This window comes from Coccinella septempunctata, chromosome 5 (genome assembly GCF_907165205.1).
Source record: "Coccinella septempunctata chromosome 5, icCocSept1.1, whole genome shotgun sequence".
NCBI classification, from domain to species: domain Eukaryota; kingdom Metazoa; phylum Arthropoda; class Insecta; order Coleoptera; family Coccinellidae; genus Coccinella; species Coccinella septempunctata.
The window spans coordinates 8,907,085-8,929,489 of NC_058193.1; the positions used below are offsets into that span (position 1 = coordinate 8,907,085).

A 22,405-nucleotide genomic window follows, 5' to 3' on the forward strand; every position below is an offset into this window, starting at 1 on the left:
ATTCACTGTATATACGTATTGTATGAAATATAGCTTTTTTTTAAAACGCTTTTCCTGCCTTAATAAATATAACTGGCGCAGTCGACGGAGTTTCACGGAGTTTTCATTGTGAAAAACTTTAGAGTTCTACCCTCTTTTTGGTGAAACGAGAACCTACCCACAGCAGTTACAGTCAAAAATCCATCTAGGAGGAAGAAGATAATGCAGTTGTGGATAATCATAACAAGATGGTGAGCGTATTTTTATTCGTTGATGTCAGACTCCTCTAATCCTAGTATTGATTCTGTAGCAGAAACCAATTCTGAATTAGAGACAGATTTGTTAGAATTATTTAATAATCTTTCACTTAATAGTAATAATATAACTTTGAATATGCCTAACGTACCTGAAAACTTTGATATCAAAAATTTAAGCATCATTCCCGATTTCGATGGGAATCCGAATAAATTACATAGATTCATTCAAGCTTCGGAAGCAATTTTGAATCACTATTTTGATGTTGAAAATCAAAATAACTTCCAAAATGTGTTGATATTGAATGGTATTTTGAATAAGCTTCACGGCAAAGCGGAAGAAGTTGTCGCAATTCATGGAGCTACCAGTAATTGGAACGACATAAAAAATTCACTTTTATTACATATCGGTGATCAACGAGATGAGGATTGTCTTAATCAGGGTCTAGTTAATCGGAGGCAAAACCTCGGAGAATCTCCTCATGACTTCTATGAAAAAGTAATTACATTATTAAATACAATTTGTAATTATATTGATTTGAAATGTGAAGTTGGATTTAGAGCAAGTAAAAGAGATTTTTTACAAAAACAAGCTTTAAAAACCTTTTTAGCCGATTTAAGAGATCCTTTGGGTCCTATTATTAGGGCTATGAGGCCTAATTTTTTATCTCAAGCACTACAATTCATAATTGAAGAAGACAATATAAAACATTGCCAAAAATCTAATCAAACGGTAATCAATAATTCCAGAAAATTCATGAATTATAGTAATCACAGAAATAATTCAAATAATTTTTCAAAATTTCGTCAAAACTTTTCCAGAATGGTACCCATCGAACGACAAAATTTTGTTACGAATCAGCAATTTCCTAGCAGATCCATTACTATTCAAAGAATTATAAGTTATAAAGAGCCGAAATATTTCAGTAACGCTCAAGTTTTCGGAAAGCAGCAACAACCTGCACCTACTCCAATGAGTATATCTACTGATCATACTAAACAGAGAACTCAACCAATGAGTACCTCAACAAATGATAGATATTTTACAAACAGGCAAAATCAATCTTTTCCACAGAAACCAAATTTTATAAGTGAAGAGCTTTTTAATACCGAGTATCATAATAATCCTCACAGCTCTAAAGAAGAAATCAAAAATGACGAAATTGCTGAAGATTACGAACAAAATTTTCGGAACGTTAAATTTCAGACCCACAGCACATAATAGAATTTCATGTTTCTAATGATAAACGCGAATTACCTTATATTGAAATTAAAAATCCCTCTCTTAAATTACTAATCGATACAGGATCAACAAAATCTTTTATTAATCCAGATTTAGCTAAAAAATATTATTCAAATTTCATATTCAAAGAACTCTTCACTGTCTCAACAGTCCATCAAACCTCTCATCATCAATTTTGTGCCAATATTCCTATATTTGCTGAGTTTAATAGACATAATAAAAATTTCAAATTCTATCTATTCAAGTTTCATAATATTTATGACGGTTTAATTGGATTAGATAATCTAAAACTATTGGATGCGTCTCTTGATTTTCATAGTTCTAAGCTCAACACTCCTTTTTCAACAATGCCAATAAAATATCAAGAATCAGCAAATAAAGCTCCATTCAAAAATAAAATTGATGCGAGTTCTAGAATCATTGCTAAAATTCCAATCAAACACCTATCTGGTGACGTGATAATACCGAAACAACATTATTCAATCTTGTGAAATTTCTGAGATTGTAACTTGTTCTAAAAATGGCCTAGCAAACGTAGAAATTTGTAATGAAACCAACGAAGATGTTATCCTCATTTTAAATAAACCGATTGAATCAATTTCTATACAGAATAATTTCGAAATCTTTCAAATGGAAACTAATAATAATTCAGAATATATAAGCGTAGGAGAATTAATTAGAACCAATCATATGAATGAAGAAGAAAAATTTCATATTTTAAAATTATGTCGAAAATATCCAGATATCTTTAAGTTAGAGAATCAACCCCTTTCTTTTTCAAATCAAATAAAACACTCTATTAAAACTGAAAACGATATCCCTGTCTACACAAAATCTTATAGATATCCTTTTATTCATAAAGAGGAAGTTAAAAATCAAATAAATTCTATGTTAGAACAAGGTATTATCAGACCCAGCCAGTCACCTTGGTCATCGCCGATTTGGGTAGTACCAAAAAAAGCTGATGCATCTGGTAAACAAAAATGGAGAGTTGTCATAGATTTCCGAAAACTCAATGAGAAGACTATTGATGATAAATATCCTATACCTAATATAAATGATGTTCTTGATAAAATCGGCAAATGTCAATATTTTACAACACTAGATTTAGCTAGCGGATTTCACCAAATAGAGATGGATCCTGCTGATATTCCTAAAACAGCTTTCAATGTAGAGAATGGCCACTACGAATTTCTACGTATGCCATTTGGTTTAAAAAATGCGGGTTCTACCTTTCAAAGGGTAATGGATAATGTACTCAAAGAACTTGAAAATTGTTTAGTCTATCTAGATGACATAATTGTCCTTTCAACATCATTACAAGAACATATTGTTAATCTTTCAAAAGTTTTCAAAAGGCTCAGAGAAGCCAATTTCAAAATTCAGTTAGATAAATCAGAATTTCTAAAAAAGGAAGTAGCTTATTTGGGGCATATTGTAACAACAGATGGAGTCAAACCAAATCCAGACAAAATTCAAGCTATCAAAAATTACCCAATACATAAAACAACAAAAGAAATTGAAGGATTTTTAGGGTTATTAGGATATTATAGAAAATTTATCCGTGACTTCGCGAGAATTACCAAACCTTTAACGGCCTGTTTAAAAAAAGGTGCAAAAATGGAGCACACCACATCGTTTATCAACTGTTTTGAATACTGTAAAAATTTGTTAATGAACGAACCTATTCTTCAATATCCGGACTTTTCAAAAGAATTTATTATTACTACAGACGCTGGTAATTTACCCATTGGTGCAATCCTATCACAAGGAAAAATTGGTAACGATAAGCCGGTCGCATATGCATCAAGAACTCTCAATGATAATGAGCAAAATTACAGTAAAATTGAAAAGGAATTACTCTCTATCGTTTGGGCAACTAAATACTTTAGACCTTACATTTTTGGCAGAAAATTTAAAATCGTAACAGATCATAAACCATTACAATGGCTTATGTCACTTAAGGAGCCTAATAGTAGGCTTTTAAGATGGAGATTAAAACTCGAGGAATTTGATTTCGAAATTGTTTACAAAAAAGGTAGTTCTAACACAAATGCAGATGCTCTATCGAGAGTCGAGATTCACAACAAAGATTTTTTCTATTATATGGAGAAATTTAATAAAGAATTTTCCGAGAATAATACGAATAACGATAACGAGTCGATGATTGTTAATTTGGAAGAAGCAGACGTTGAGGAGATATCATTCGAGAAATTTGAGAAGCTTTTTAATGCAAATGAAATATATTATTGTTCAACTGTGACCGAAAAAATGGGCAATTTATTTGATGCTCCGGAATCCTACTCCCTTGCTCATTGTTTATCTGAATATTTTTATATGAATAAGGGTATTGCACTTGATTTCAAAGAAAAATTCGGTAAAGTACAAGAACTCAAATCTCAGAATGAAATAACTGAAGAAGTGGCAAAAATTTCACACAACAAAAGAAAAATTTATTACTTAATAACTAAGGAATTTTATTATCATAAACCACGATATGAAACAGTATTCCAATCACTTTCCAATCTCAAAGAATTGTGTCAAAAAGACAATGTTAAATCCTTAGCATTACCAAAAATTTCGTGTGGTTTGGATGGACTAGAATGGAGAAAAATATTCAGTATGATCAACTATATTTTTGCAAATTCCACCATAAATATTAACATTTATCACTTATCTCAAGACGATTTAATCAATTCCAAGAATATTGAAAATCAGTATACGAATCGGATGGTAATACTATACATTCCAATCACGAAAATCCAATTCAAGAAGTCCCCATTTCTGAGAAAATTTTAAATATTTCTGACAATCAAATAGTTTTTGAATTTGTTTTTCATTCCCCGGCGGAGGTTAGAATAAAAAATTTTTTTTCGAGCAAACAAAGAATTTTTGTTCAAATATCTACTAACGATTTGAAAAGGGAAATTATTGACTTTTTCAAAACATACTGAAGACCTAATATTCTTTACGCTTTGTATTTCAAAAAAGATAATTATTATAAAGAAATATGCGAAATTCTCAGAAAAACATTTAAACAATCCGCTTTCAAATTATTGAAGTGCAATGAAATCTTAGAAGACGTGGAAGAAAAAGACGAGCAGGTTAGAATTGTTAAAAATATGCATGAGGGAAAAACAAACCACAGAGGAATTTCTGAAACTATTTCTAGAGTAAAGAGAACATATTATTGGCCTGGTATCCAAAATGATGTAACGGAGTATATTAATAATTGCGAATTATGTCAAATTAATAAATATGATAGAGACCCTCCAAATCAAAAATTAATGCTTACACCCACGCCATGTAAACCCTTCGAAATTGTGCACATTGACACTTTTCAAGCACGAAACAAGAAATTTCTTACAATTGTCGATGCCTTTTCGAAATACGCCCAAGCATATCCATTAATTTCTCTTACAGCTATAGAAATAGTAAGATCTCTTGTAATTTTCATGACGCATCACGGTTCACCGTCAACCTTAGTAATGGATAATGGAACAGAGTTCAAAAATAGTATTGTATCTGAATTTCTTGAACTACACCAAATTTCTCCTCATTATATCACAGTAAATAATTCACAATCCAATGGTATCATCGAAAGATTTCATTCTACTATATTAGAACATTTGAGAATTTTAAAAAGTAAAAACAATGATTCATTAAATATTGAAGACTTAATGCCCTACGTAATATTTGGATATAATAATTCTATTCATTCCTTGACGAAGCAGAAACCTATTGACATAATTAACGGCCATTTGAATAGTAAGGATCCCCTCAATATAGATGTAAACAAAGCCATTATTAATAACTATGTAGAAAACCATAAACAAAAAACTAGAGAAATTTACAAAAGACTGAATGAACTGATGGGGGAGAGGAAGCAGAACATCATAGAAAAGCAAAATCAAAATAGACATGATCCTTTAACGTATAAACCTGGTACTATCGCGTACAGAAAAATTCAATCCAACATGAGAAATAAGCTTACTCCAAAATTTTCGGAAGAGAGAGTACTACGTAATCGGAAAATTAAAATAGATAGTGATAAGAAAATTTTGCACAAACAAAATCTCAAAAAACCTAAAACTAAATCTGAGAAACTTTTTCAGGCTAATCCTTACGATCCTGGTGACAGCACAGGACATTCAAATAATAAACCTGAAGGACAATCCGGGAGTCCTTCCAATTCTCCTAGGGAAAGCGAGAGTTAGAAGCAAATTTCACAGTTTCATACATTACTATGACCTTCAACCCATCTCCACACAGTTAAAATATTTAGAATTTCATTATAAGACAGTATCTAGTACTATTTTAAATACTTCAAGCTCCGTGTTTCGTACAGAATTGGAAAATCATAAAAAGTTTTATGAATATCAATTAAGCTCAGCAAAACAAAAATTGAAAAGTTTGATACCAATGGGAAGATCAAAAAGAGGAATTATTGATGGATTGGGAACCATAATAAAAAGTATTACTGGTAATTTAGATGCAAATGACGCATTACATTATGAATCGGCATTAAATAATTAGAGGGATATTATGTTCAATTTAAATGCAGGTATTTCATTAACCGGTGAAGTAATCGAAAATTTCAATAAAACTATTTATGTCCTCAGAAATAATCAAAAAACAATTGCTTCCCAACTTTAAGGAATTTCAGGAAAATGTTATCAATTAAGTGATAATTTTTATATGTATATTCAGATTAAAAATCTCATGGACCAAATCGGAATATCTGTCAATATTATTATAGAATTAATCGATGAAATTGAAAACGGATTAGTTTTTCAAGACTCGGAATATTGCATCATAGCATTATTAAATTTTCCGAATTATATTCAATTATCAATAAAACAAAAAATTTATATGGTTCAAGTAATCTGATATTCGTCGACGAGAGAGAATATCACAGATTTTATGAATTGATAAAAGTAGATGCATATTTTGTTGAATTCAGAATTGTTTTCGTTCTTCATTTTCCTATTGTACACCCCGAACCTTTTTCTCATTACCATTTATTTTCAATTCCAATTATAAACAACACTATTATTATTCCCAAAAATACCTATCTGACAAGCAATGAAAAATGGTATCAATACGCCTCTTCGCCTTGTATTGATTTACACCCACTATATTACTGCGAAAACGACAAACTCAATAATGGGTCAGAAGTAGAAGATTGCCTGTTCCAGCTACTGCAACTCCAAAAATCCACTGGTTCCTGCCAAAATCACCGTGTGGAAACTAGCAAGAACGTTGTCCAGCAGATTGGTAATGGAAGATTCGTCATGTTAGCTCCAACGGGGATGAAAATTCGCACAGTATGCAGAAGAACCGACGTCAGCACATTGAAGGGAAACTTCCTGTTAAATGTACCAAAAGGATGTCATTTCGAAAACTCTCAAGAAAAATTCTACAACGACAAGGAAATCTTGAATGGAGAACCGATGTACCTTCCTCAAATTGCTGCCGAATTGAATGCAACAACCCTAACTGCATTCAAAATAAAACTTGAAGATTTTTCATTGGACCTAATACACAAATTGAAGAAGAAACAAGAGGAAATTCAACCCTTAATGGAAAAGCAAAAAAGTACCAAATCATTGCATGAAATCCTGATAATTATCATTTATTTGCTAATTTTCATAATTATCTCCTAGTTGGGATCGAGGAAAATGAAGTTGTGGCTAAGATCCAGGGTTCCAAGAAATCAAACAGAAACAGAAGAATTCCAACCACGAGCAGTTCCACGAAATCAACCAGAGAGAGAAGAATCCCAAGCTAGAGCAGTTCCATTCTTCACTGCATAGACATCTTTCTGAGGATGGAGGAGTTATATATCCGAGAACGATGAACTTCGTTGGAAGATCGCAGGAAGTGCGATCTCAGCATCGTCTCATTTTCCTTACTAAGAAGTGTACCGAGGTTATAAATTGTAATTTCATCATCATTGAATCAGTTCTGACATAAAATTCACTGTATATACGTATTGTATGAAATATAGCTTTTTAAAAACGCTTTTCCTGCCTTAATAAATATAACTCGCGCCTCCACACAATCCACTCAATGTGTCAAATATCCTCTACAGGCTATTTGAAGATCGATGGTTGGCGAACAATGGTCCACATCTTTGGCCACCACGTTCTCCCGATTTAACTCTTTTAGACTATTAGGTTTGGAGTAGGATAAAATATATTGTCTACTCAACTCCCCTGACTGATGAAGAGGACTGCATAGAACGAGTCAGAAATGCGTTCAGGTTTGTTTAGATTTTTAGATTCATAGTTTTTAAACTCAATTTGGTTTTCAAACACTTTTGCAGATCTCTTCCTCCCGATGAAATAAGAAGAGCAACGCACGAAGCATTCCTGAGACGTATAAATAAATGTCTAGAAATTAACGGTCAAAACTTTGAGCATCTTCTTTAGTTATAACTGCGAGAGTTTGCCATGGTTCTCCTAATAGTAACTTGAAGTCGGTTTCAAGAAGCGGTGAAAAATCTACAGCATGGTTCGAATAACAGTTGCTGAAAATTTCATCTTTTTGGCGTGAAGGAAAAAGAAATAGCTGGAAATTCAAGACGAAAAACAGTTTTTTGTGAATAACTCAGAAAATATCCACTTTAGGGCAAGGGTGTGATGCATACACTCACATTATTTTTTAACGTAGATTCAATATCTGCCATAAAAAATGGGGTTCTAATTTGAAAAAATTGATTTTTCACGATTTTGTCATCCCTAACTTTGAAAGCGATTTTTTCACCCCATGTATGATGAATCGCGATTTCGATTTTTGAAGTGTATACATCAATCTTACATCTTGAAAAATCCCAAAAATGAAAATTTTCCATCCAAAAACCTCGAAGTTATTCTTGTTTCAGCGGAGCTCTATTTTCGATTTTTTTTTCGAATTTTCGCGCTCAGAGAGAATTTTCCAACCAAAACTGAAAAATGTTACATCAAAATAACTTGAAATTTTCTAAGGAATCTATTTCTGCAATAAAAAAATGGTGTTTCAATTTGAAAAACGGAAGTTGACGTCATTTCCGGAAAAACCGGAGGTGCTCATGCCTTGAAAATATTTTAGATTTCATCAGCATCGTGAAATACTTATAAGTGCTGAATTTCATGAAAATACGTTCAGTAGTTTCCCCTATAAATATGGGTGAGGTTCCTCGTGAAAGACCCTGTATATCGGACAAACTAGACAGTATTTTGGTACTAGGATTAAACAACATCAATCAGATTGCATGAAACAATCCAACACAACTGCGCTTTCACAGCATGCCATGTCTGAGGGACATCAGTTTGATTTTGATGACGCGAAAATTCTAGCTATGTGAAGCTAGCACCCCCAAATGCGAATTTTGAAACAAAAATTTCAGGGTCGTTTGTCCATCGTAGGTCCACGTTTGTCCACCTTTTTTTTCATTTGTCCAAGCACCGTTTGAGAGATATGGGAAAAAAACTTTTTTCGGTGCATTTTCTGAGCAGCACCCTGAAATTGCAAAAACGTTTTTTTGATGGTATAGATCGTTTGTCCAACGTAAGTCCACTTTTGTCCACCCAATTTTTTCATTTGTCCACCCACAGAACCGTTGAAATCAACCTTTTAAAATTTTGGAAAGTGTGAAGTTGGCACCCCCAAATGAAAATTTTTGAACCAAAATTTCAGAATCGTTTGTCCATCGTAGGTCCATGTTGGTCCACCTTTTTTTATTTGTCCAGGCACCGTTTGAGAGATATGGGAAAAAACTTTTTTCAGCGCATTTTCTGAGCAGCACCCCCAAATTGTAAAAACGTTTTTTTGATGGTATAGATCGTTTGTCCAACGTGAGTCCACATTTGTCCACCCAATTTTTTCATTTGTCCACCCACAGAACCGTAGAAATCAACCTTTTAAAATTTTGGAAAGTGTGAAGTTGGCACCCCCAAATGAAAATTTTTGAACCAAAATTTCAGGGTCGTTTGTCCATCGTAGGTTTGTTTGTCCACCTTTTTTTCATTCATCCAGGGAGCGTATGAGAGATATAAAAAAGGGAATTTTTCCATTGCATTTTCTGAGCAGTTTCACCCTATTGAGGGAAGGCGTTTTCCGCAATTCCACTACAATCTAGGCAATTATTTGATTCGTTCACTCGCAGAACCATAAAAAACATTTAAAAAAGGTGTTATATTGGCATCATTTGCATTTGTATAGACTCCATTAGCAAGATGGGATGAAAAATTGATTAATCAAAATTCTTCGTTGCTAAAATGAATATTTTTTACCAAATGAATCGTTCGTCCAAAGTCACGTTTGTCCAATCAAAACTTTCATTGGTTCATATGCTTTATTGATAAAAAAAGCAAATATATTCTTTTTATACGTAATTTTACCAACAACTGCGAATTTATTGAGAATAACGTTGTTGCATCGCGGGTCATATTTGTCTACGAATTTCTTCAGTTGTCCAGGTACCATTCGCAAATGGAATGGACTGTAATGTAATGGTAAGAAAACCAATTATCAAAGTCCTCCAATAGACAATTCAAAAATTGCAAATAAGGATTTGTTGATGTTTTTCAATTTATGGGGAATATATGGGTAAATAAATCATCTGTTTTCCTTTCTATTATTTATTTGAAACGAAAAATATGGACAAGACTACGAGTACCTATATTAATTTATCAGTTTTCTCATTTGATATAAATGGCGATGACTGGATATACAAAAATATTGTCCTTAACTGATTGCACTTTTAGTGACATATCATCGCAGTTTGTCCAAGTTCCTGTAACCCGTCTTGTAAATACGACAAAGTGTTGAGAATAATGGACAATCACCCCGCCTAGCATACATTTATGTATTACCTCAATATCCACAGGAATTTCGTTCAATTTTATTCCATCAGGAAATAGATCTTTCTCAATTTCAAAAACAAGATCCAAATCGAAACATAATAAATCCGAACACACTTTGGCGAGTTTAGATTCAGAACTGCAGGTTCTTTTTCCATATCTCTCAAACGGTGACTGTACAAATGAAAAAAAAAGGTGGACAAACATGGACCTACGATGGACAAACGATTCTGAAATTTTGGTGGTTTTCATTTGGGGGTGCCAACTTCACACTTTCCAAATTTTAAAAGGTTGATTTGTACGGTTCTGTGGGTGGACAAATGAAAAAATTGGGTGGACAAATGTGGACTTACGTTGGACAAACGATCTGTACCATCAAAAAAACTTTTTTGCAATTTGGGGGCGCTGCTTAGAAAATGCACCGAAAAAAGTTTTTTTTCCATATCTCTCAAACGATGCCTGGACAAATAAAAAAAAAGGTGGACAAACATGGACCTACGATAGACAAACGACCCTGAAATTTTGGTTAAAAAATTTTCATTTGGGGGTGCCAACTTCACACTTTCCAAAATTTTCAAAGATTGATTTCTATGGTTCTGTGAGTGGACAAAAGAAAAAATTTGGTGGGCAAAAGTGGACTAACGTTGGACAAACGATCTCAACCATAAAAAACACGTTTTGGCAATTTGGGTGAGCTGCTCAGAAAATGCACCGCAACAACTTCTTTTTCCATATCTCTCAGACGGTGCCTGGACAAATGAAAAAAAAGGTGGACAAACATGGACCTACGATGGACAAACGACCCTGAAATTTTGGTTCAAAAATTTTCATTTGGGGGTGCCAACTTCACACTTTCCAAAATTTTAAAAGGTTGATTTCTACGGTTCTGTGGGTGGACAAATGAAAAAATTGGATGGACAAAAGTGGACTTACGTTGGACAAACAATCTGAACCATCAAAAAAACGTTTTTGCAATTTGGGGGTGCTGCTCAGAAAATGCACAGAAATAGTTTTTTCCCATATCTCTCAAACGGTGCCTGGACAAATGAAAAAAAAAAGTGGACAAACGTGGACCTACGATGGACAAACGACCCTGAAATTTTTGTTTCAAAATTCGCATTTGGGGGTGCCAGCTTCACATAGCTGAAAATTCTGACCAGGGAGAACAATTGGTTCAAACGTAACTTCAAAGAGATGCATTTCATTAAGAGACACCCGAATTCAATCAATGCGCCGTCTGATATAGGTTCATTGAACATCGTATATTCGAATCTGATTAAAGAAATAAAATTATAATTTTCATGACATATCATTTTCTATCTGGTGCAGTTCTGTGTTACATTCGAATGGATGAACCTGCGACCGATACGTCAGAGAGTTTGTTTGGATCCCCGAAATGAAAGAAAATTGTTATTTTTATTTTCTCCACGAATTTGAATTTTTTCAAATGATTCACATCGTAATTTCTTATTCACAAGGTGAGCTTGTGCAATTTTCTCCTCGGTTTTTTATGTTCCGGTTTCGAATGTTGATTGTTTTTTCAATTGTAATACAGGATCATCATGTTTGTTCTATATTGTGTTGTTTGTTAAGAGTAATTTTGTAGTTTGTTCATATATCAGATCTCATGCTACCCATTACTAATTTAGGTAAATTGTTTTTACCCTGAGGAAGGGAATAAATTTCCCGAAACGTTGCTGCTGAATAAATTATACATAAATAGTTCCTTGTGACTGATACCTTCACCTATTCTATTGATATTAGGAACGATAAGTGCTTTTATTATATGAATAATTCTTGTTGAATTTTTTTTACCAACTGATCACTTTTTTTTTCGCAGGTCAGACCCAATATTTCACGTTTCTGAACACAAAGACCGAAGTCACATCTTTGGCATTGTCCTTCTATTCAGGCCTATTTGCTTATAACGGATGGTGAGTTGAATCCCACTTCTGAAATCAACATTTAATTTTTATGCTAATGATGTCTTTTTCAGGAACTATCTCAACTTTATCATAGAGGAATTGAAGGATCCTGTGAGGTAAGTTCATAAACTCTGTTCGTAAAATATGTGAAATGAATACAATTCAAGTGAATTTTTTGAAGTACAAGCAATACTGGCACAGTGGCAGAATTCGTAATGTCCAAATATGCTTCCTTATGATGCTCTAGAGGGCAAGAGAACCAATCTGCTGAATATACCTCTGTACAGATAGGTTTATAATTTGATTAGATTGGTAAGGGTCGAAAGCTTGCGGGTACATAGGGAACGACTGTATATTTCTTGCTTTCCATCATGTCCATATGTCCCCGAAGAGATGTGAAGAAAGCAATATCGCGAACGACGTCGTGACATAAAAACGTACTTATATCTACAATAATAAAACGATAATTTTTGAGTGTGAAAGAATATACACTGCGCAAAAAAATTAACGCACATTCTGAAAATCTCAATTTTAATGAAAGTTAACTCTACATTGTCTTTATAACTTATTTTTTATGTTCTCTCGGGAAGGTTTTGAACGAAACAAGACACATTGAATGGAAGAAGAATTCAGGATTTCACCGAATCTTATGTGAAAGAAGAGAAATAAAAAATAAATAAATTTTCAAAATACTGAAATGCTGATAAGTAAGAACTGGGTCTCTTGCCGCGACACGAGGCCTCAAATCATATTCTCTGAGGCGATTTCTTATCGTCTGAGTGCTAATTTGCACCTCATGAGTTTGCTCAAGCTGAATTTGAAGGAGGCGAGCGGTTGCAAACCGTCGTCTCAACGAAGAAACTCTCAAGTAACGTTCTTGAATGGCAGTTGTTACCCGTGGTCTACCATTTTCTGGTCTTCGGATATTCATACCTGTCTCCTTGAATCGCTGCAACATTCTGGACACACTTGTATGGGAAACTCCAAACCTTTCTGCAATTCTTGTGTATGTCCACCCTTATCCTCGCAAAACTACCGCTTGGGCACATTTCTCTTGGGTCAAATTACGTGTTTCGCGTTGCATAGCGATCGAGTGTAGAAAATCAAACGAAAGAAAAACTATTGATCACTAGAATTGATCGAGAACAACTGATTTTAGAATGGAGCCAATACATTCAAAATCTGATAATATCACCGTTGAAAGTGGATAACATATGCATGCATAATTCTGATAAAAATAATAATCATTGAGAACACCACCACACCAGTTGTAGAATAAATTTGAGATTCCCATAATGTGCGTTAATTTTTTTGCGCAGTGTATATATATTGATGTAACTCGATGTCGAGTATAAAAAGTTACACAGAAGGATTACCTTACATAATAGACAGAGTTGAAACCTTCACACAGATACTATCTTCGGTGGGTCCTTCGATGACTGAAAAGACCTATTCACGAGGTGATCACTCTGCCACATTCAGGACATTCAAAATTTCCTTGCGCTGATGGATTTCGACGTCTGTCCGAGTCCACGCTGTAGCTATTCACAACACGTCTCCATTGCGATATATCCTCTGCCAGAGCGTCCCAGTCGTTCTGTACATTTAAAAGTTCAAGTTTCTCATGAAGAGAGTCTTTATATATCTTAAGCTGCCGCACGCCAGCTCTCTGTGCAAGACAAAAGCATTTAGCAAGGTGGCCACCAAGTGCTGAGTTTTGAATGTTGGTTTCATCTAAATTTTTTTCCTTTATTTACCACAAGAAATATACGGTCGATTTATTCTTAACATAAAAATTTGGTAGTAGAGCGTGGTTATCTGGATTGAAATAGTCAGTTTATATTAATAAATTCACAATCTCCAATTTCAGTTTTATTTTTCTTAGAAGTTACCTCTTTAACGAATTATTTCACCGAAACCGAAAATTATTGTCATACATACAACATTCTTATCTTGTAAACATCTGGGTTGACATTATCTTTGTGGATATAAATTTACTTGTTCGATTTTCTTCTCAGAATAATGAAAATGGAAAAGAGTGAACAAGAAAGAGTACTTTTCCTTAAGCTAATTGGAATTAAAAAGAGGTTTTGGAGAAAATAAATCTTCCTCAAAAATTGCAAATTAATGATGTTGAAATGAAATTCGATGGAGTTTTAGATGATTTAGATTTATTGAGCAGTAAATATTAAGAATGCGCCATCGATGCCGTCGAATTAACGTCTAGTTTTGATACTTCTTATTACGAAATTTTAGCATGTTCTGTTGAATATCAAGCACCGATTGCTCAAACTCTATCGTCTGAATCAAGTAAGAGAAAAGAATTTTCTCTTCGAGATATTCAATTGCCAAAATTCGACGGACGTAGGGAAAATTGTGCAGCTTTTCACTCTATGTTTGACGCTTCCGAACATAACGTAAATTATTCGAATATAGAAAAATTCACAATTCTTATGAATCATCTAGGGGGTCCTGCATTAAAATTTGCACAGACAATACGTTTCTCTCCCCTAAATTATTCATTGACGTATAATCAATTAGTACAGCGATATACTAATAAACGTATTATTGCCAATCATTATTCGAAAACAATATTCAATTTAACACCCTTGAAAAACGATTCGCGAGTTACAATTTCTGAACTTTGTGAAACTCTACAAACGAACGTTAACGCCTTCTAAAATATGAGATTAATCGACTTAAGTGATTTCGTTTTCCTTCAATTTTCATTAGGTTTATCAGACAATAAATTGAAAAAAAAATTCGAAGAGAAACATTTGGGAAGTGTTTTCCCTTCATTCAAGGACTCAATTGAGTTCTTAAGTAATAAGTGCTCAGTTTCTCAATTAGTGGGAACAGGTTTTGATTTCAAGCCTCCTAAACCAAACAATCTAACGTATATGTTTTGAAATATTCAGAGAAACGTATCGCTATGACAACACGATTTACCCCGTGAAGATAATGTCAATTCTTAACGAAAATAAGATATAAAACATTAAGTGAACGTTGTGCTTGTTGTTATGATGATTCTAATTTTAAGGTAATTCATGAACTCCCAGAAGGAGACATGAATTTATCAAAAAAAGGGGGTTTTGTTATGCTTGCTTCTATCCATATAATACTTCCAATTACCTAGTCAAAATAGTTTACAAACACTGTTCGAGTAAAACATATAACACCTTATTACACGAAAATGACTACCTACCCCTCTACCAGTAAATCCGATTTCGGTCATAACGACAATAAGGCTTTGTCACATTCTAGTTCTTATAAGAACAAGACAGCAGCACTTCTAGCTACTACGAAGACGTTAATAAGAGACAATTACACCCTTGTAGATTGGTTCTTGATTCGCGCTCACAAATTAATTATATAACTGCAGCAATGACCAACCTATTGGAATTTCCGTGAAGAACATGTTCTTATGAAATTTCTGGTACATTCATTGTATAACTCAAGTACAACTTCAATGCAGTAGTTTCACAGAAAATTACAAGTAATTTACCGGTTGTTTCTTTGCCAAACGGAATACGAGAAAGTTTTCAAAATTTGAAACTGGCGAGCAAGCTTTACTTGATGTTTCGCCAACCGGGCCTTCCATTCTGATTTTTTTTTGTTGGTGTAGCAGGGGGAAAATCTGCAAGTCAGACGGACCACCCTCTCCTGAGGGGGAACAAGTGTGGGGATTCTCACTCTCCTGAGCTCGAGACCCACTAAAAACCCTTAACTGCCTCTTGAATATTGGTTCCGGGCATTTGCCTAAAAACCGTTCATCTCTTAGTCGGTTTTCTTCTCGCACACTATCGTGCTGGCATTTATGTGTTTATCCACTTTATTGGATTTTTCAATAAGTTTATGTTCTTATTTTAATCTTTTCTTAATTGATCTCTTGGTCTCCTTCGGTAAATTCGCATTCTCGTTTTGTCTTCCTCTGGGTCGTAGTCCACTAGTCTCCTGATTTCTTTATTCGGATGGTTTTTCGCTGCTTCGAATAATTTCTCTGCTTTTCTGTTCATGAATTCCGTTATGGTTTCCCATTTTAGGTCCCTATAAATCTGTCTATTCCTGACAAACCAGGGTGCATCTATTGCACATCGTAGCAACTTGTTTTCAGTGGCCTGAATTCTTTTGATATGGCTCTCGCCATATCTCTCGCGAAACCCCAGGCAACTGGTCCATGAGGCAGTTGAGGCCTAGCAACGGCGCTTCGATTATCTTCAATTTTGAACAATATGAAACTGATCTGAAAAACAAGGCACGTTCCTGTGACTTCGGTGATTTGAAGGATAGCCTAATAAAAGATATTTTCACTTGTGGATTACAAAATCAAACTCTTCGTGAAAAGTTACTACAGGATGATCAGATAGATTTAGATGGAGCAATAAAATTTTGTGCGACGATTGAAAACTCTGAACAACACGCCAGTGTCATCACCCACGAGTCCAGCTCGTCGTTATCTTTGGAAGTAGAATCTGTAAGAAAAGCAAATAAACATCATCAATTCAATAAGCGGCCAGGAAAATACACCAACCCTATTGAAGGACAAAGTCAAAAATCAAGAGAACGCAGACTCAGCAAAAATAATGGAATTTGTTATCGATGTGGCGGAGTACATGGAAAAAACCAGTGCCCTGCGTTCGGAAAAACTGCAATTTGTGCGGAAAATTAAATCATTACTCAAAAATGTGCCAACAAAGAAATGTAAATACAGTGAATTTAAGTGAAAATAGGGAATATCGATGTCAATGAAAATGATAGTTCTTGGTATGTCTTGATAAAAATAAATGATGAAATTGTAAAATTCAAACTGGATAGCGGAGCACAAGCGAACTTGATATCAATGAAAATATTGAAACTAATTAATTTTCCTTCTGATTTAATATTGGAAAGTGATAAAATTCTAAAATCATATACAAATGATAACTTAAAAATCTTAGGAAAATGTTTCTTGAATTGTCAGTATAAAGAAAACAGTCATAAATTAGAATTTTTTGTGGTTGAGGACGATTTTCCGTGTCTTCTCGGCTTGAATACATGTATTGATTTGAATTTGTTGAAACGAGTGGATATGTTAAAAAATCGAGGGTGTTATGATTTTGTAATTAAAGAGAAGTGGACTGTATTGAAAGATAATTGAGTTGGAGATGGTATAAAAACATTTATTAAGTATCATTCACAATCATAAAATGAATATGTCACCTGCATGAAGCTAATACAGTAAAAGCAACTAATATTAACCACATCTATAAACTCAGAGAGACAATATCCAATTAAAAAACAAGAGATGGTCCAGAGCAGTTCAAATGAGAAGTCACTTGATGTCAGACTTAGACGTTGAGGAGTTCAATAAATTCAATATCAACACAACGGTTACACAGTGATAGGGCAATCAATTGAAAATTAATTGCGAGAGCCTCCTTTTTCTATCAGAAAACGCGAAGGTTAGAATACTGAATTTTAAAGAGAAGACGCGAGAGTACAGAGAAATAGGCCCGAGGTGAAACTGCAATGTCTAAGTCTGATCATCAACGAGAAATCGATACATTAAATTTGAGTTGATCAATAATGTTAATGTAAGTATGAGCAGAACAAGAGTAGCACAAGTTAAATGAGAAGCACAGAATTAATGAATTTGAGAAGCACTAGAATATTAAAAATAATATGAAAAGGGCAATAAATTCTAATTAAATGAGAAGTTCGATAATAATTAATTAAATGAAAAGGACAATCATAATTAATATGAGAAGAACATAGTATAATTCATATACATTGAGATGATCTTGAAGAGTGCGAAAATGTATCAATGAATTCAGCATTTACAGAGACGAACTGCTTACAAGTAAGCACGATTAGAACGTTCATCAGAAAAATAGAAGAAACAATTGATAAATTAAGAGAAGTCATGAGAGTACTGAGTTGAATAAATCTCTAATCGTAGATTTTGAGATGTGCTTAAGGCTGAGAAAACTAACATGCATGTTGAGTCCGATGAATGAATATAGAAGAGAAACAATGAGAGTACATATTATAAAGAGTAGACCATACCAAGCGAGTAGACATGAGTGCTCGAGCAGACTTTCCAGGGTGGAGCCTAGGTCGAGGTGTATCGAGCATTATCACTGATCGCTTAACGAAACTTGAGGTGTGCATATCCTGTTCTGTGGAAAACAGCTACATCCAGGGTCCACCCTGGAGAATATGAGGATTCATTCATCTGAAACTCAACACCATGAATTAGTCATATGTATAAGAGGTGATCATACGAGGTGTTATAAAAATGATAAAACTGATTCTAATAATAACGAGTGTTAAGAGAAGACAGGAAATCAGATATCAATTTTATAGAGATGAACTTGAGAAGTTTCAATCCTGGTGCTACATACCCATTTTCATGTGAGATGATCTAGAGAAGTCTGAAACTCTATATAAATTATGAAATATGATAAAATATATAGTTTTGAGAGGACAATAGTTCGATTTGAGTTGAGAAGACATTTCAATTGAGCAGTGCTCGCAAGGATTCTGAATCTATTTCAAGATTCTACAATCTCTTGCACGTGGACTTATTTCAGCAGAGTGAAATTATCATGAAAATGGAGTAATTAATAATGTTGAGGAGTCTGAGTGTACTTTACCTTATGAGAAGAACAATTTAGCACCAGGATTGTGCGAGAAGACTTAAAAATTGAGAACAACTAAAAGAAGTGAACTTAAAATGAGGTGTTACAAAATCACATTGATAGCAGCGCGAAGTTAATTCAACGGAGCTAACAAAGAGAGTCTTAAGAAAATATGTGTAAAAGTGTGGTTTTTCACTCCTGAAAAACACTGAAAGTGGGGCCGCTGCGTCGTTCAACCAGCGCACCGCCGAATCGGAGTACCATACGCGGCCACCGGAGCTGGTCAGGAGCGAAGACTAGAGAGAGGTCGGAGGAGGGCTTCGCTCAATTTTTAACAGGATACTTTAAATGATAATACTGAAATAAACAATCAAGAATATTACAGGAAAATTATTAATGAAAATTCAGATCTCTTTGCGGGATTAGGATGTCTTAAACAACAATATCACATCAAATTAAATGAGAATGTAACTCCTATAGTACATCCTCCCAGGAGAATACCTATTCCGATACTTAATAAATTCAGAGAAACTTTAATTGACTTGGAAAAAAAGAATATTATAAGAAAAGTGGAAGAACCCACAGATTGGGTAAATTCAATAGTAGTAGTGAGAAAAAAGAATGGTTCATTACGTATTTGCTTGGATCCAGCCGATTTAAATCGGGCAATAAAAAGGGAATTTTTTCTAATGCCGACAATTGATCAAATAATTCCATGAATGGTGCATGTATTTTCAGCACATTAGACGCAAATTCTGGATTTTGGCAAATACAATTGGACGAAGAAAGTTCGAAATTGTGTACGTTCTCAACCCCATTCGGGAGATACTGTTTCTTGAGATTTCCTTATGGAATTCGCTCAGCTCCTGAGGTTTTTCATAAGCGAATCAAAAATATTTTTGACATAGAGGGTGTAGATTTATACGTGGATGATATAATAGTGTGGGGGCGTACACAGGAAGACATGACATACGTTTGAATAAAATTTTTGAAAGATTGAGGAAAAATAATATAACTTTCAATAAAGAAAAATGTAGATTTGGTTTGAGTGAAATCAAATTTCTAGGACATAAAATTACCAGTAGTGGATTTTTTCCAGACGAGAATAAAATTTTTGCAAATAAAAATTTTCCTGTTCCACTAAATAAGAATGATGTACATAGATTTTTAGGAATGATAACCTATGTTGGTCGTTTCATCCCTAATTTGTCAAATAAGAATTATCCCCTTCGTGAATTATTGAAAAAAGATGTGATTTTTGAGTGGAACGAGCAGCACATGAGATCATTCAATGAATTGAAAAATTTGTTGATTAATGCTCCAGTATTGCAATTTTATGATGTGAATAAACCTGTAGTTGTTTCTGTGGATGCCTCGAAAGATGGTGTTGGTGCTTGTATTTTGCAAAATAATCTTCCTTGTGCATATGCTTCCAGGGCACTCACAGAAACACAAAAAAGATGAGCAGTGGAATTAATGTCTGAGAATTGAATATCAATGAATATATTAACGGCATGCAGACAATTATTGAATTCTGAAAAAGTACACCTCCGGGCATGCTGTTAATATATTCATTGATACAAAAAAGATGGGCTCAAATCGAAAAAGAGGTTTATGCTATTCTGTTCGGATGTGAAAGATTCAATGAATATCTTTTCGGTCGTAAATTTGTTGTGGAAAGTGATCATAAGCCTTTGCTAGGTGTTTTTAAGAAATCTCTCACATTATGTCCCTCGAGACTTCAGAAAATAATGATTCAATTACAGAAATACGATTTCGAAATAGTTTTCAAACCCGGTAAAGATCTTTATATTGCTGATGCATTGTCTAGGGCATTTTTGAATACTTGTGTGGAAAACAATAGTGACGATGATTTAGAAGTTTGTGCAATTAATATGAATTTTTCAATGACAGATAAAAAATTTAAAGAGCTGATCGAAGCAACATCGAAGGATTCTGAGTTATTAATATTAAAAAATATGATCAGAGACGGATGGCCTTTAAAAATTTCTAGTGTTCCTTCAGAAATAAAACCTTATTTTAAATTTAGAGCTGAAATTATAGAAACTAATGGCTTATTATTCAAAGGACAGCAGTTAATTATTCATAATAAATTGAGGAGAGATATTATACAGAAAATTCATTTAGGACATTTCGGTATCCAGAAATGTCAGAGTCGAGCAAAAAATTGTTTTTATTGGCCAGGAATGTGTAAACAGATAGAAGATACTATTCTTAATTGTAGAATTTGTTTAACATACCGGGTATCTCAACAAAGACAGCCCTTGACAAACCATGAAATACCAAAAATACCTTGGTACAAAATAGGATGTGACATATTATATTTAGGACATACTATGTATTTACTTGTAACTGATTATTATACAAAATGGGTTGAATTGATATTTTTAGAAAAAAACGCATATTCAACAACTGTTATTATACATCTAAAGTCAGTTTTTAGTAGATTAGGTATTCCGGCAATATTAATTTCAGACAATGGCCCTCAATTCAATTCTCTTGAAGTTAAGATTTTTGCTAAGATGTATGATTTCACACATATAACTTCTAGCCCCAATTACCCTCAGTCAAATAGAATGGTGGAGAGACAAAAACAAACTGTAAAAAAAATGTTGTACAAAGCTTTAGAGGAAAAAGAATATTTAAACTTAGTTTTGCTTATGTATAGAAATAGTACTTTAGAGTGTGGTTTTTCACCAGCACAATTATTGATGTCACGGAATTTAAGAGATGTATTACCTACTACTGAAAACTATCTTAAGCCTAAATGTATAAAATTCAAAAAATTCGATAATAGAATAGAACTTAATCAAAAGAAACAAAAACTGAATTATGATAAAAAATGTAAAGTTCTGAAACAAATTGAAGTCAATGAAAATGTTAGATATCAGGATAAACTGCATGCATAATTCTGATAAAAATAATTATCATTGAGAACACCACCACACCAGTTGTAGAATAAATTTGAGATTCCCATAATGTGCGTTAATTTTTTTGCGCAGTGTATATATATTGATGTAACTCGATGTCGAGTATAAAAAGTTACACAGAAGGATTACCTTACATAATAGACAGAGTTGAAACCTTCACACAGATACTATCTTCGGTGGGTCCTTCGATGACTGAAAAGACCTATTCACGAGGTGATCACTCTGCCACATTCAGGACATTCAAAATTTCCTTGCGCTGATGGATTTCGACGTCTGTCCGAGTCCACGCTGTAGCTATTCACAACACGTCTCCATTGCGATATATCCTCTGCCAGAGCGTCCCAGTCGTTCTGTACATTTAAAAGTTCAAGTTTCTCATGAAGAGAGTCTTTATATATCTTAAGCTGCCGCACGCCAGCTCTCTGTGCAAGACAAAAGCATTTAGCAAGGTGGCCACCAAGTGCTGAGTTTTGAATGTTGGTTTCATCTAAATTTTTTTCCTTTATTTACCACAAGAAATATACGGTCGATTTATTCTTAACATAAAAATTTGGTAGTAGAGCGTGGTTATCTGGATTGAAATAGTC

General features: G+C 33.9%; 1 protein-coding gene across 3 annotated transcripts in view; it reads left to right on the forward strand.

Annotated features, from left to right (window-relative positions):
- The window catches only part of LOC123314442 (large neutral amino acids transporter small subunit 1), a 439,580-nt gene that overhangs the window by 174,286 nt on the left and 242,889 nt on the right, over positions 1-22,405 (forward strand). For all 3 annotated transcript variants that reach the window (XM_044899734.1, XM_044899735.1, XM_044899733.1), the window contains 2 exons: positions 12,163-12,256; positions 12,319-12,363. In XM_044899734.1, the coding sequence (XP_044755669.1) occupies positions 12,163-12,256; positions 12,319-12,363 (139 nt within the window). The remainder of the gene's footprint in view (positions 1-12,162; positions 12,257-12,318; positions 12,364-22,405) is intronic.